Consider the following 16262-nt stretch of genomic DNA (forward strand, 5'->3'; position numbering starts at 1 on the left):
ACCAAGAGAGCAATGAAGCTATCAATGATATTTTAAGGGAAATTTAATTTATCATATATACTTGTTGGACTTTTTAGCTTTTTTTTCTAATATTTGTAAAAAATTAATTATTTTTATTTATATAATAACATAAGTGTATATATTTTGAGGGCCTATTTTTTCAAATCGCACAGGGCTCCCAAAGTGTCAGGGACGGCCCTGGAGAGATGCAGACCTCTACACCAATTCAGTTAAATTCTGCTTCCTTCTATGCGCATAACAATCCCATACCCGTCCAGTACCAGAAGCAGTACAACAACTACAAGAATACAGGTTTCCCTTCTGGTTCTTTTGATTTCAATCTGTACATGGCAAAGTCATACAGACCCCCAGTGCCTCAGGTTCCTCAGTTTCCAACGGATGACAGTTTAAACCTAAGACCTGCAATTACTGTAAGCAAGCAGGCCATTTCATCAGCAATTGTCCTAAACTCGAGAGTAAAAACAGAAAGAAGTTTGCCAATCAGGCACAATCCTCTGATCCAGGGAGCATCTTAGGAGCTTTTGAGGCTGCTCACGTTACTGAAGGAACCAGTTCAAGTACCGTGCCTACCATGGACCAGTTGATGGAGATGTGGAACAATTCTCTTGCTCATCCGGCTCCTCAGATGATGTCTCATGCTAATTTTGCCTGTAACACCACTTAGCCTCAACAACTTTTTACTTGAAATAATTCTTGGATTCTAGATAGAGGAGCTAGTGATTATATGTGTTTAAATAAGAGTTTATTTTCTTCAATTCATTCCATTCCTAAGCCATATTCTGTGTCCCTTCCCCAATAGTCAAACTGTCCTTATTAATACTGTTGGGACAGTTCCCATTTCCCCTAAAATCTCTCTGCATTTCATGTTAGGTCAAATGGTAGCGAGCGAGATTTTTTTGGGTCTTGAGCCTAGAAAAAATCGAGTCGAGTTTTCGGGTCGGGTTAGAATTTGACAGGTCTATAGTGAGGTAGACTAAAATACTCCATTTGTCTTGATCATTTGTTCACCTATTCCATTTTACGGTGTCTAATCTCATTCATTAGTGAGATATTTTGTAAGTAGTTTGATCATACACATCCATTATGTCCACATGTCATCCAATAATAATCACTACAAATGGTCTCACACTGTTTTTTAGTCTTTGTGCAAAAACTAAAGATAAAGGTAAACGGAAGTAAGGGATTAGAATACTCGAGGAGAATTAAGAGCCTCTCCATAGTTGAAGATCCAATTTGGAGGAATATTAACAAACTTATTTGTTGATTCACTCGCATGCTTTTTGCTTCATGATCAATCATCAAACAATGGGAACTTCCGATAAACTATTGCACCGAGATTTGTTGGTTCATTTTGCATCTTCATGCCAAAAAAAAAAAAAAAAAGAATACTTGGGGAAAAAGACCAAATTAGGGTTTAACCAAAGCCTAGACTACCAGTATATTAGGGCAATATATAGTAACCCTACGATTTACCCAAGATAGAGTTCCGAAACAATTTTCTTCAATCATGGACTCAAGTTCCAATGATTCTCGTAATTCTTCCCTAAATCATGAATATATCTCCGAAGAACAATCCGATTACCTTATTTCAAGCGATGAACAAGAAGACGAGCACGAATTGCCAGTATTTGATCCTTTTTATTCAAGCGATGAACAAGAATCGCCTCGAAAGCGGATCAAACGCACCTACGTAGACCGCATAACCAATTTACCTGATGCATTGATCACACAAATATTATCTCTATTGCCTGTCGAAACCGCCATGAAAACCCAACTCTTGTCGAAACGATGGCGTTACCTTTGGGCTTCAAGCCCAGTACTAACGTTTTCCCCTAAGAGTAGTAATGAATTCATTACTAATACTCTGATGCTACATAAAGGGCAACTTAACACACTTTCATTAGCCAAAATTGAGGGTTACAACGATCTCGAACCGCCAACTAATTTGTGGTTACAATGTGCAGTTAATAAGCAAATTGAAGTGCTCGTGCTTGAAATTGATAGATACGAAAACTCGTATCCTTTGCCTCATAGTTTTTTCTCTTGTGATAGTTTGAAGGAATTAAGTCTTAGTGCTTCGAAATTCGATTGGGGTCATTTTTCGGTTTTTTGGAAATCGTTGAAGAAATTGAGCTTAGAAAATATCAGAAACTTGTTTAATGAAAAGATTCATAAGATTATTGAGGGTAGTCCGGGACTGGAGTCGTTTAATTTGTCGCATTGTGCGGGTTTTAGTCGGATTAATGTTTCTTCTAGTTGTAAGTTAAGAAATCTTGTGATCAATTACTGTGGCAACCGATACGATGACGATGCTGATAGAAGTGATAAATCGTTAGAGATTTCGGGTCCAAATATTAGAAGCTTAGAGATTTCGGGTTATATGGAATGGCAGAATTGCCGGTTAAAAGACGTATCTTCACTGGTACAAGTGAATTTCCGATTTTATGCTTCTAAATTGGATGTCTATCATAGAGATTACAATCTAAATTTAAGCGACGCTGCTTCAAAGATGATGCATCTGCTTGTTCGAAATATTAGCCATGTCGAGAAATTATCATTGGGGAGTTGGTGCACACAGGTTAGTACTTACTACTTAGTATAAATTTATCGAGTCTAGGTATCACCTTCTTTGTCTGTTGGGCTTTTTTTTTTTGACCAGGAGTATTCCCTACTGACAGCTGAGGCAATCTCCTTCGGGTAATCAGGGCAATTTAATGGGTGAACCCCTCTCTAGTTTGGTTTTATCATTCGCAAGAATCGTCAGTAATCGAACTGCTGACCACTTGTTTAAGAGATGAGAGCTCTTACCACTCACACCAACTAATTAGTTGAATACTCACCTCGTGAGAGTCATTTGGTTACTTTTTTTTATATTTTGTCATCTATATTCTAAATAATACAATGTTTCTAGGTTCTATCTATTTGTGAGTTGGAAGGTGAGCCTACAATACCATTACAATGCAAGACTTTGGAAATTCTTTCATTAAATGAAAGAAGCATACCAGGCATTGCCAGATTGTTGCGGAGCGCACACTCCTTAGAGAGATTAACCATTGATACGGAACCGTTCCAACCTCACCTCGATTATCATGAGGTAATCTATTACTCTCGTATAATCGTATTACATAATAATTGTTATACTCTGGCCTCGCATTCCTTTTGTTCTTCACATCTCTATTTTTTTTGTCAAAGCTTGTTATCAAAAAGTCTTTCACAAAATATTACTCTGTATTTTTTTCATTAATACAGTCAAAGTACCATTTTAGAGACCGTGTAAAAACAAATGGGAAGAACATAGAAAATGGGGAGAAGGGTGATTAAGTTCAATGCTCATGTTGTTTTGATCAGGTAGAAAACCCAACCGTGCTCAAAGACTTTAATTGTGAAAACTATTGGAAGTCATCGGAAAGGGCGGCTTTCAACAATCCATGGCAGCACCTCAAGGTTGTACAGTTCATAAGGTTATTCGACATAATGGAGACGAAGTACATGACGGAATTAGCAGAGTATGTGCTCGACCATGCTAAGGTCTTGGAGAAATTGGTGTTAAAGGCAGGTGAAGGCACTTACCGACAATCTCGGTCGTCAGATTTACGGCATTCAAGTTTGTTTCAAATAATGCTGAAATTGCTAAGTTGTCCAAGATGTTCGCATCATGCCAGAGTTTTACTATTGTAATCTCACACATGGTGTTTGGAATACTCCCTCAGTCCCAAATGCTAATTTATTAGCTACTGTGTGTTTTTTTTATGAGGGAAATCTCGAACATAAATAACTATCAACTGAGAAAGAGGCAGTAACGGCTTTGGCCATGTTCCCTTGTTTTTCTTAGTCTTGTTATTTCTTCAAGAATTGGATATTTTGTTTCACTCACAATACTAATTGTTAAATTGTGAAATCGTTTTAAATAATGTAGATGATTATGGATAAGTTGTCCAAGATGTTCAAGTCATGCAATAGTTTTTTTTTTTGAAGGTGAATAAAATCATCTTTGCCCCATAATTATTACCACATTTTCCTAATAATTCGTGTTCTTATTCTAATGCTCTGAGAATATGCCTTAGCCATCTTTTGCCCAAGGGTTGCATTTTCGGTTTTACTTGCTATTAAGTGTAACGTCTAATCAATAGATGGCGGCTGATCTCAAGTTTTCTCAAAGACAGTCTTACACAAAATAGTGCGAGACGGACCATGTAAACATGGTAGACATAGATGATTATACTCTTACAGTTGTTGGAATATGTGTGTCTCATTCTAAAGAATACAATTGCGAAGTGATATTTTACTGTCAACTGGTCCACACATATAGATATATAATTGGCTGACAAGAGTTTGACATTACTGTCGTGCGACGGTGGTGATCAGTTGATCCCCTTAGGTCATACCTAAAGGGTAACACTCTTAATTGATCATTTAATTGATCGTATGACGATACGGGTTAATTAAATTACTTAAAATTGACGGACGATTTTGGAAGTAATATTTACGTGTCTCATTGTAATTTGATTAAATAAGATACGGTCTAAGCAATTGAATTGTTTTATTGCTTAGATGAAATTATTGTTTAAGGAAACAATTGCATTTGAATGAATAAATTATTATAAATACAAGATGTTGTGATTTATAATTGGTAAAATATTTTGGTACAAGTAATTATGAATTACTAAGTCAATTTTGTATATGACGTATTTTTATTAATGCGTTGATTTTTAATATGTTAAAAATACATAACAATTTTACATGACATGTTACATGTGACAAATTGACAAAATAATGTGTAAAATGGATTTTCCATTTTACACTATAAGGACCGAAATTAGGGGTGATATTAGGAAAATATTATGTTGATTAAGTAAGTGGTAAACATAATCATTTGCCTAATACCTAGCCATGCATACCTAGTGGTTATTGTGAAGAGCACTTTGATCATGCATTGGGCATCACTACCTCCCCCTTCCACCCGGTTTTAAGAGGAGAAAACCATGGGTTTTTTCTCCTTAATTTTTACCTAATATACACTACCTAAAACATTAGTGCATTATTCATTTTCTATTCATCTAAAATAAGAGTTTTTAGAGAGATAAATTCTTCCTTATTCTCCCTTTCTCTTAACCGAAATATTGAGAGAACAAAATAATATTTTGGTCAATTTTATACAAAATTAATATTGTTCTAGTAATAATAATATTAATTTTATTAAGTTGTTACTTTGGGTATTATTCCTTGGGAGAGATTCTCTACTTGAATCCTTGTTCATCCATTTAAGGAAGCTCAAGAACAAGTGAGTAGGAGAACTCACTTATGCCCAAATAATCCGAAATCTTCAATGTAAGATGATGATTTCTTTCTTATTCTTTTATTGTTTGCATGCATAAGATCATCTTTTAATTTTATGACTAAATTAAAATTAAAATATATATGAATATGTATGGTAATGAGATATATATTTCCAACAAGCGGTATCAAGAGCCTTTGGTTGTGTGCATGCAAATCGGTTATAGTTTTTCCGAGTTATACGATTAACATATAAAACTTGTAAATTTGTGTTATTATGATATATCACGAAATAAATTATGCATGTTAAATTTTCTGATCCTAAAATGTATTTAGGATTTTTTGGTTAATTTATGGATTTTATTGTTCATCTTATATAATAATGGCATTAAAAATGTGATTTTATGATTAAAATGTCATTTTCGGACTAAAATTAGCTAAACTTTGAATTTTATAGTGGTTTTTGGATATGTTTTCACATAGATTATATTTAGATGACCTGTAAAGTTTCATAATTTTTGGAGTTCTGATGCTCGAAATATGGATTTTTCATGATAAAAATCGGATTTAAATGAAAATGGGTTAATATGAGATAAATTTCGAATCTGGTCATATAAATTTAGTATGTTGTCACATGCAATTTTTCAAGATGTGTGTAAAATAATAGGCTATAATGAAGTCTTCATGCATGATTTATGAATTTTTGATGAAAAATAGCATAAATAGTGACTTAATTAGTGAATAATTGCTAAAACATACTTCATGACTAAGGAAAAACGTCACATGTTGCATTTTATTATCTTTTTCAGATCTAAAATTTAAAAGTTGATGAATATAATTTTTTCTCATGTTTTTATGATTATAATTGATAAATCCGATAAACCGCAACATTGTTTTTCCCGATAAATTTCAAAATTTTTAACCTAAGTTTTTTGAACATTATGAGTGTCATGGTATTTTTTCCATATTTTTCATGAGTTTAAATTTCAAATTTCAAATTTATTTGAAATTTTTATGATTTATTTGGAGTTTATAGCATTTTATTGTAATTTTGAGTCCATTAATGAACAATTTTAAGAAATATAAGTTAATTATAGTCAAATGGTTAGTGGAGACTAATTTTGAGTCCTAAGTTGGTAAGGGTAATTAACTTGTACATAAATATGAATTTATGTATTTTATTGTGATTTTAAAAGGTTGAATCACGCAAATCCGTAAAAACCGTTTAATATATGATATTGGCTCCTTAAAGGCGATTTAACATAAAATTAGGCATGTTCATACATATTATAATGCTGCATTTTATTTATGATTGACATAATTTTATTTTATGTAATTTTTTAATTATGTAATTTTTACTTAGTATGACCTTAGTTTTTTAATTGGTATTACCCGAAATGTATGGGAATATCGATTCGGTTGTAATTTATTGTGATCTCATTGTGGGAAATAATCTGTATACTTCCCTTTAACATGAAGGATTATAACGATATAATAAAGATGATCTACGGTCATAAAATAAAATACATAAGCATAAGTAAAAAGATTTAGAATTAACCTCGGGTCCTTGCAAAATTGGCCTAAGAACAATATCAAAATTGATATTCACCTATTAGTTGCACCCAAGACGATCTAAGATATACCCTTTGATTATGCTAGAAATCAATCTAAAATTTTCTGTAAAATTTTATTGTCTTTGTGTTTTGTGATGAGAAAGAGGAGGCTAGGTCAGAAAAAGAATTAGGTTAGAAATAATTCTCCACCTTTCTTTTTATATAGACCGAAATCCGAAATCAATTCGGAAAGATTTACATCTCCTAATTTCGGCCAATGTGATCCGAAAATAAGGAATTAAATTTCCTTATTTTTGGTCTTTCCAAAAATATATAAAGTGTGTTAAATTGTCATCTAGTGAGGATCGAACCCATGACCTCTTGGTTTGTGTACCCTCACTATTACCACTATGACACATTCAACTTGTTGATATTAAATACAACTGATTATATTTAACTACGATTTAACAGATTAATTCTTTCAAACTAACCTTATATATATTTAATTAAATATAACTTATTATATTTAATTTACGAATTGACAGTTAATTCGTCTCAACTTAATATTATTTAATTTTCATTAAATAATTATCTCATCAACACATTGACTACCTTTTTAGTCATTTTGGGCATCAATGTAATTATATTTCTATAACCACATTTCTCAAACACGCCCTATAGGTGTGACCTTTAGGGACCAGTTGATCACCGTCATCTGTATGATAATAACGTCAAACTCTCTAGCAAGCCAACCGTTATTAGGTAAACGTTAATCAACTGATTAAATATACGAAGTATACCCTTGTGAACCTGTAAGAGATTTACAAATGTTATCACACTAATTTGTGGAGGACACCAGCTCCAACAAACTCTCACTTGTCCTCACAAGTGTATGTGCGATAACCGATTCTCATATCCTTTAAAATTTCTCCCACTCAATGTAAAACAATTTGCAAATCCGAATTCACAAAGGTCGTATTTTACAAGCGATCAGTATCAAGAGTGGTTTTCCCGACTAGAGAGTAACTTAACTGATAAACGAATCAACATTCGAGCATGGCCATGCATTTCAGTTACAACTCCTCGAGTGGCCCTGAGAAATAACTATACCTGATAAGGGATGGATATTTTCCTCAACTCAAATCTTGCAGATGTAAGCACAGTATGAAATGACCCAGAAAAGATCTACTTAGCCCCAGTTACAGTATACCGTGAGAAAGAAACCAAAGTCACCCAAAAACTGTCTTAATCTCAAGAGACAGTTGATAGTCAAAAGAATCGACTCTAGGAACACAATGGATGTCCTACCCACGACCCGCACTACTACAAATACAGGCAACCACAACGGCCCTTTAACAACGATTATTCACAAAAATCACAATAGACGTTGTAGAATGTGTGGCGCGAATTTTACTAAAATAAATTAAAACGGGTATGGTTATAAAAACCGTTGTTATTAGTGTTAACAACGGGTAACACATGCACAACCGTTGTTAATAATTTGGCGCAAAGTTAGTGAAAATTAATCACAACGGTTATTTTTGAAACCCGTTGTTAAAACTTATTTAACAACGGGTGTTTTTTACAACCGTTGTTAAAACATATTTCACAACGGTTGTTGTTTCATAACCGTTGTCAATACCTTCCATACTATAAACCACACAAACACAAGTCTGCTGCAGCCACAAAACACAAACCTTAATACACAAACACAAACCAAAGAAGAAAGCCAAACACAAACACAAAACACACACTTTCTCATCGTCGCTTTATCTTCTCGCCGTCACTGTTGATTTCATCGTCTCTTTACGTACGTTCTGTAATTATTAGGTTTGTTTCATCGTCATTATTTTATTTTTCTAATTATTGCATTTCCATGTATGTGTTTTTATCGACCATTAGGTTCCGTTCAGCATCTGCTAATTATTTCATTTCCATGTATGTGTTTCTAATTATTTCATTTCCATCTTCTTTGGCGTCCTTCAGTACGGATCGAGCATAGTAAGAGTCTTAAGGATGATATCATTCATTTTGTTGGAGTTTGGAGTTTGTTTTGAAAGATTAAGGAGAGGGTTAATTTATTTGGAGTTTGTTTTAGCAGTTAGGGTTTGGAGAATATATTGAGATAATGGAAATGCATGTTAGTTGAGATAATGCAATGTATTTATACTAAGCAATGTGTGGGTTGAGTTGTTTTTTAATTAATAATCTGGATCTTGATGATGACTGATCTATGGAGTTGAAAAAATGGAAGCAAATCAAACAAGCATAACTCAACACTTTCAAAATGATCATTTCATTTAATTTTAAACCAAATACATTACAGCAATTATCAGAAATCAAAAGATGTATAATAAGCCGGAACAACCCCGGTTAAGCGTAAAAAGCGCTTCTCAACCTGCCACCAATCACGCCACTCTGGTATACCGCTAACTTCCGGGTCATTGGCTTCATATTTTGCAATAACAGATTGAATATATGCAAGGACACGACTTGCATGTGGAGATAAGGTTGGAAGAGTACAACTCAACATATCTCTGGCTGCAGCCAAGTTGCGAGTAAGAGGCCGACGAGGGTATGAAGATGATGATGATGATGATGAGGCTTTGTTGACAAGCCGGACTGCTTCACGCCTCTTAATCCAATAATTCCGTTGATGTTCAAGGGATGCTTTGATTAATGGGTGTTGATCAGTGGAAGCCTTGGCGAGAACCTTCCCATCATCTTCAATCGTTTGTGTAAGCCATTCTTCGTTGTTGATAAAATTAGGGTTCATTGCCATGTTGTTTCAATTAATGAATGTTAGTAAAGGATGCTTTAATATGTTAGTAAAGGATGCTTTAATATTTATAGCTAGTAATATTTATCTATTTTTTTTTTTTAAGAACAAACAACAACGGTTATTTACAAACAACCCGTTGTTATAACTTTCCCCCCAAAATTGAGTCACACTTTCCACAACGGGGTTTTATACTTAAAACCGTTGTTAATATTTTTGACAACGGTTTCCTTAAGAAAACCAACCGTTGTTAAAACCTTTTACAACGGACGCTTTAACAACGTCCGCTTTTTTATATAACAACGGGTTTTGACCGTTGTTATAGCCTGTATTTGTAGTAGTGCTGGCACCGAATGTTATTAAACATTTAGGACTCCATTCCGTTGTCACAAATAAAAATTGACTTATGGCTCGTTGAACCCACCATCAATCGACTGCACAATATAATAGCCGGAGTTATCAGCTCACATTGGCGATTACGGACCAAAACAAATATAATGTAATTCAGTTCACTTTGTGGCGTTCAATGTTGTCAGTACAATCCACATGAAAAACAAAATATAATAATAAAACGATGAAGTTATAAATAGTATATGAAAAAGATAATGTATCAAATCCATAATCAAGTACTACAACTTTGGAACATGTTTAATTCCCATGGAATTAACATGCCCTACATGCTTATCATAATTCAACGGTTTGGTGAGAGGATCTGCGATGTTGTCATCCGTCGCAATCTTGTCAATCACTATCTCTTCTTGCTCCACGTAATCACGGATCAGGTAAGCCTTCCGTAGTACATGTCTAGATTTGTTGCTAGACTTTGGCTCCTTAGCCTGGAAGATGGCACCTCTATTGTCACAATAGATGGTGATCGGGTCATTCGAACTAGGAACTACCGAAAGCCCTTGTAAGAATTGACGCATCCATATCGCTTCCTTTGCTGCCTCCGAAGCGGCATAGTACTCGGATTCAGTAGTAGAATCTGCTACAACACTCTGTTTGGAACTCTTCCAGCTGAACGCAGCACCATTAAGAGTGAAGACGAACCCGGACTGAGATTTTGAATCGTCTCGATCCGTTTGGAAGCTGGCATCTGCGTAACCGGTTGCGCATAGCTTAGTATCGCCTCCATAAGTCAATACCCAATCCTTAGTCCTCCGTAGGTACTTGAGGATATTTTTGACTGCTATCCAGTGTGTTTCACCTGGAGTCTTTTAGTACCGACTCGTCATACTCAATGCATATGCCACGTCTGGACGTGTGCATATCATGGCATACATGATCGATCCTATTGCAGAAGCATAAGGAACACGATTCATGCGCTCAATACCTTCAGGCGTCGTGGATGATCGAGACTTGCTCAATCGCATCCCGGTCGTCATAGGAAGGTTCCCCTTCTTGGAGTTGGTCATTTTGAACCTCTCAAGAACCTTATCTAGATAAGACTCGACTAAGTGATAACGTCCGTCGTGATCTATCTCGGTAGATACGGATTCCTAAAATACGCTGTGCCTCACCCAGATCTTTCATCTGGAAATGGTTCTTCAACCATTCTTTAACCGAAGAAAGGAGAGGAATGTCATTCCCAATCAAGAGTATGTCATCGACATACAATATCAAGAATACAATCTTGCTCCCACTCGACTTGATATATAAGCATGGTTCTTCGACCGATCGAGTGAAACCATACTCTTTTATCACTTGGTCGAAACGATGATTCCAACTCCGAGAAGCTTGCTTAAGTCCATAAATGGAACGCTTAAGCTTGCATACTTTCTTAGGATGTTTAGGATCTATGAAACTTTCGGGTTGCACCATGTACAACTCTTCCTCCAAATAACCGTTTAAGAAGGCGGTTTTTACATCCATTTGCCAAATCTCATAATCATGAAATGCGACAATCGCTAAGATTATCCGAATGGAACGTAGCATGACTACAGGTGCAAAAATATCATCATAATGCAATCCTTGCACTTGAGTGAAACCTTTTGCCACAAGTCGTGCCTTATAGATATCGGTTGCGCGTCTACGTAACGCTTTATTTTGTAAAGCCATTTGCCTTTGTAGAGGTTTTACCTTATTAGGTAAATCAACTAGATCCCATACGTTATTCTCATACATGGAGTCCATTTCGGATTGCATGGCTTCGAGCCATAGCTTTGAGTCGGAACAGGCCATAGCACCTTTATAGGTTGCGGGTTCATTACTTTCTAGAAGTAAAACGTCATTCTCCTCGACCATACCAATGTATCTGTCCGGAGGATGAGAGACTCTACCCGACCTCCTAGGTTCCTCAGGAATATTAACCGTATCATCAGTTGGAGGTACAACTTCCTCCATCTGTTCCTCGGTCGTTGGTTCTGGAATCTCCGACAGCTCGAAGGTTCTATTACTCGTCTTGTTTTCGAGAAATTCTTTCTCTAAGAACGTCGCACTAGCCGCAACAAAAACTCGATGTTCGGTAGGCGAATAGAAGTAATGACCAAATGTTTCTTTTGGATAACCTATAAAGTATGTCTTGACCAATCGCGGGCCGAGCTTATCCTCGTGTCTCCACTTGACATAAGCCTCGCAGCCCCAAACCCGAATAAAGGACAAGTTAGGTACCGTTCCCTTCCACATTTCATATGGAGTCTTGTCGATGACTTTAGACGGACTTCGGTTAAGTATAAGAGCGGCCGACAAAAGAGCATAACCCCATAATGATTCAGCACTCTTTGTGTGACTCATCATGGATCGAACCATATCAAGTAAGGTTCGATTTCTCCGTTCGGATACACCATTTAATTGAGGTGTTCCGGTGGAGTTAAGCGTAGAGCGATTCCACGAGTCTTTCGGTGTTGATCAAACTCATTTGAAAGATATTCGCCACCCTGATCTGAACGGAGTGCTTTAATCTTTCTACCCAGTTGGTTCTGTACCCTATTCTGGTATTCCTTGAATTTTTCAAAGGACTCACTTTTATGCTTCATTAAGTAGACATATCCGTATCTACTCAAATCGTCCGTGAAAGTGATAAAATATCTATAGCCATCTCTAGCGGTAATTGACATAGGTCCACATACGTCCGTATGTATGAGTCCTAATAGGTCACTAGCGCGCATTCCAACACCTTTAAAGGAAATTCGAGTCATCTTGCCAATGAGACATGATTCACACGTGCCATATGCAGAAAATCCGAATGAGGGAATAGTCCCATTATCGACGAGTTTCTTTACGCGTTTCTCATTTATGTGTCCCATTCGACAATGCCATAGATAGGTTTGATCTTTGTCACCAACCTTTAATTTCTTATTATTCATGTGTAATACTTCCGTGGTTTGATCTAAGATGTAAATTCCATTCATGGAAACTGCTTTGCCATAAATCATTTCATTAAAAGAGAAAATACAACTATTATCCTTTATTGAAAATGTAAAACCGTCTTTATCAAGTACGGAAACAGAAATAATATTCTTAGATAAACTGGGTACATAGTAACAGTTATTTAAAGATAACTCAAAACCACTAGGGAGTTGGATTACATATGTTCCCTTCGAGGTGACTACTCGTGCTCCATTCCCGACTCGCAGTCCACATCACCTTTTTCGAGAGGTATGATGTTCTTTAGGCCCCGCAAATGATTACACAGATGAGAACCACAACCAGTATCTAGTACCCAAGTTCGAAACTTGCATGGTTAATCTCAATCATATGAATATAAGATGACATACCAACAGGAACGACGCGGCTGCCTTGATGTCCTCACGGTAGACGGGACAGTTCCTCCTCCAATGTCCAGTCTTGTGACAATGGTGGCACTCTATGTCACCGCCCTTGCTCTTTGTCTTGCCCTGTGAGCCACTAGTCTCACCAGGCGCACTCTTACCGTTTCCTGGCTTCTTAAACTTTGGCTTACCTACAGCTAGGTCGCCATGAGCCTTGCCCTTACCTTTACTCTTGTTGTGAATCGTGAGAACATCCTGCTTCATGCTCCCACTCAATTTCATATCCTTCTCGGTCTGTACGAGAAGGGAGTGTAGCTCATGAGGACTCTTTTTCAAGTCATTCATGTAGTAGTTCGCGCTGAAAAGGGCAAAACCATCGTGAAGAGAATGAAGCATTCGGTCAATGACAATGCTCTCACTGATTCTACAATTCAGTGACTCCAGTTTCTCGACATTCTCAATCATGTGAAGAATGTGTGGGCTAACCGGTTGGCCCTTCTGGAGTTTCGCATCAAAGAAGCGACAAGTATGCTCATATGTAACGATTCTCGGTGCCTTTGAGAATTCGTTAGTGAGCGTGGTGAAAATCTTGTTTGCACCTTGGGCAATGAAGCGTCTCTGCAAATTGGTTTCCATTGCAAAGATGAGTACGTTCTTTATCGCACCCGCTTCCATAACGAAGTCACTATAAGCAAATGACTCGTCGGCTCTTGCATTTGGGCACAGGTTGACCGGTATTGGCTCGATTAAATACCCGAGCTTACCGTCGCATGATGGACATTCCGTAGTGCCGCCTCCCGATCCAAAATTGGACCCATCATTCTTGATCGAGTGGTGATTCATTTGGTCCATAAACATTTTTAGCCAGGACGAACGATCTAGTGTGGCACTAGGCATTGGGATTGCGTTATTTCCAGCCATTTGTTGTAACAGTATTATTGATAATAAGCGTGTTCTACACTGCGAAAGAAGAATAAAATAATAAGCATGCATCGTTTTTATTTTAAGTCTAATGAACTAATGTCATAACGCGAAGACTCAAAAACATTTATACAATTGACCTCCCTCAAAAATTATATAAATGACTCCAAGACTCAATTATCTGTAAATTGATAAGCTAACCTTTTAGCTAATTCTACCGTTAGAATTCTTGGTCGATAAATTTCTGTAAATACTATCTTTAGTCCATCATAATCACGAGAAACTCTTCGGACTACAATGTTGAGGTAAACTAAGTCAACACAACTACTTACCCAACGTAGAAGGGGTCATATTAGGCCTACCGACGAAGAAGGGATTCATAGATGTTTGCCCTTATAAAGACTAATCTCAATTTCCGTTTTAGAGGAAGATCCCATCAACTTTTTAATTCATTTTAAGTGAACTATAATCTAGCATGCGAGAATGATTTAAACTAAGGTGATGGCTTAAAGACTGTGACATCTGCATGTCCATGAAAACTAACATACAACCTATATGAGTCAATTTTCATGCATTTTAGTAGTAGGTGGTTTGGTTTTAGGCGGAATATGATGCAATTACTAGCATGTGAATGAAAAACAATAAAATGAAAAACGTAAAAAAAACAGTAAAAGTCCTAGTGTGGCTTATCCTATCAAAATGAACAATAAATACAAGTTTGGAATCCATCCTTGGACCCGAGAAGCTTGTCTTGATGTTCCATCTTGATCCATGTAGCGGGAGTGAGCTTGAATCTTCATCTTTAGTCTTCTTTGAAATTACAATAATTAAAATTACATAATTGACCTATTAATTACATTCTAATTTCAAAACCCAAAACTAAAATAAAGGAGATTCGAGATCTCATAATTACATAAAAATTATGTTTCCTTCATTACGAAAACATAATTGACTAAGGCCACACTAAGTATTACAAATTACAACCGATTGCAAAATTAAATACGTAAATAAAATTCATTCATTCAATTCATTCAACATTATTAAAAGCATCAACTAAAATTAAATTAAACATACATAATACAATAAATAAATTATGTTGATTAATTTATCAAAACCACCTATTTAAATTAAATTAAGTGACAATTCCGCAATTTAATCACATTAATTTCATACTTAATCCATATTATACTTGTAATATGAATTCTATCCGTCAAAAATTTTAAACCGCTTTAAAATAACTCGGTATCATTAAATTGTGAACCGATTCACAATAACTAATTGGCCAAAATAAAGAAAAATAAAATCCAATTCTCTAAATTTTACTCAGCCAAAAAACGAAAAGTCCCTTTTTTTTTTTTTTTATTTGTCACGGCTGAAAAAAATAAAAAAAAAAACATCTCCTTTCCTATTCTAATTAGGTAAATAGGAAAAACAAGGGAAAAAAAACTTTCCAAAAAAAAAATTTTTTTTTTTATAGTCATGTACGTGAAAAAGATCTAAAACGGAATTTTTTTTTTTTTTTTTGCGTACGTGAACAAGATGAAACGGATTTTTTTTTTATTGTTGTACGTGAACAGTACAGAAACGGAAAAAAAAAATCACGGTTTTAAAAAAAAGAACCCTAATGCCTAATATTTTTTTTTCTTTTTGCGGCAAACATGCCCTAAAACAAGATTTGATGAATAAATTGTTTACCTTTGCTATAAGCACATGATTAGCATATGAAATAATAAACATGATCAATTTATATGCCAAAAACTATATAGCAAAAACAATCCTTTTATCATAAACATGATGATTCCATTTAATTTTAACTTAATCTGCATTAAATCAAAAAACTACCAATTCTTCATATGATAATTTTAACTGATTATAAACTATAATATGAAAAATAGAAGGGAAAAATATCATCAAACAGAAATGAAAAAAAACGGCACAATCAAAATTTTCGAATCAAAAAAAAGAAACCCTAATTTTTTTCGAAAATCAGGTTATGTTTACATA

The 16262-nt window shown here is 35.5% G+C and overlaps 1 protein-coding gene across 1 annotated transcript; it reads left to right on the plus strand.

Moving 5' to 3' along the window:
* Positions 1–1426: 1426 nt before the first annotated feature.
* On the plus strand, positions 1427–3928 carry LOC141628646 (F-box protein At5g03100-like). Its single transcript, XM_074441755.1, has 3 exons — positions 1427–2599; positions 2933–3115; positions 3370–3928. The coding sequence occupies exons 1-3, from the start codon at positions 1529–1531 to the stop codon at positions 3697–3699; spliced, it is 1584 nt and encodes a 527-aa protein (XP_074297856.1). The 5' UTR covers positions 1427–1528; the 3' UTR covers positions 3700–3928.
* The last annotated feature ends 12334 nt before the right edge of the window (positions 3929–16262 follow it).

Source organism: Silene latifolia, chromosome 2 (assembly GCF_048544455.1).
Source record: "Silene latifolia isolate original U9 population chromosome 2, ASM4854445v1, whole genome shotgun sequence".
Lineage (NCBI taxonomy): Eukaryota > Viridiplantae > Streptophyta > Magnoliopsida > Caryophyllales > Caryophyllaceae > Silene > Silene latifolia.

Coding starts and splice junctions, on each gene's coding strand:
- LOC141628646 (XM_074441755.1), top strand. CDS start 1,529: ATGGACTCAAGTTCCAATGATTCTCGTAATTCTTCCCTAAATCATGAA. Junction 2,600..2,932: donor TGGGGAGTTGGTGCACACAG/GTTAGTACTTAC, acceptor CAATGTTTCTAG/GTTCTATCTATTTGTGAGTT. Junction 3,116..3,369: donor CTCACCTCGATTATCATGAG/GTAATCTATTAC, acceptor TGTTTTGATCAG/GTAGAAAACCCAACCGTGCT.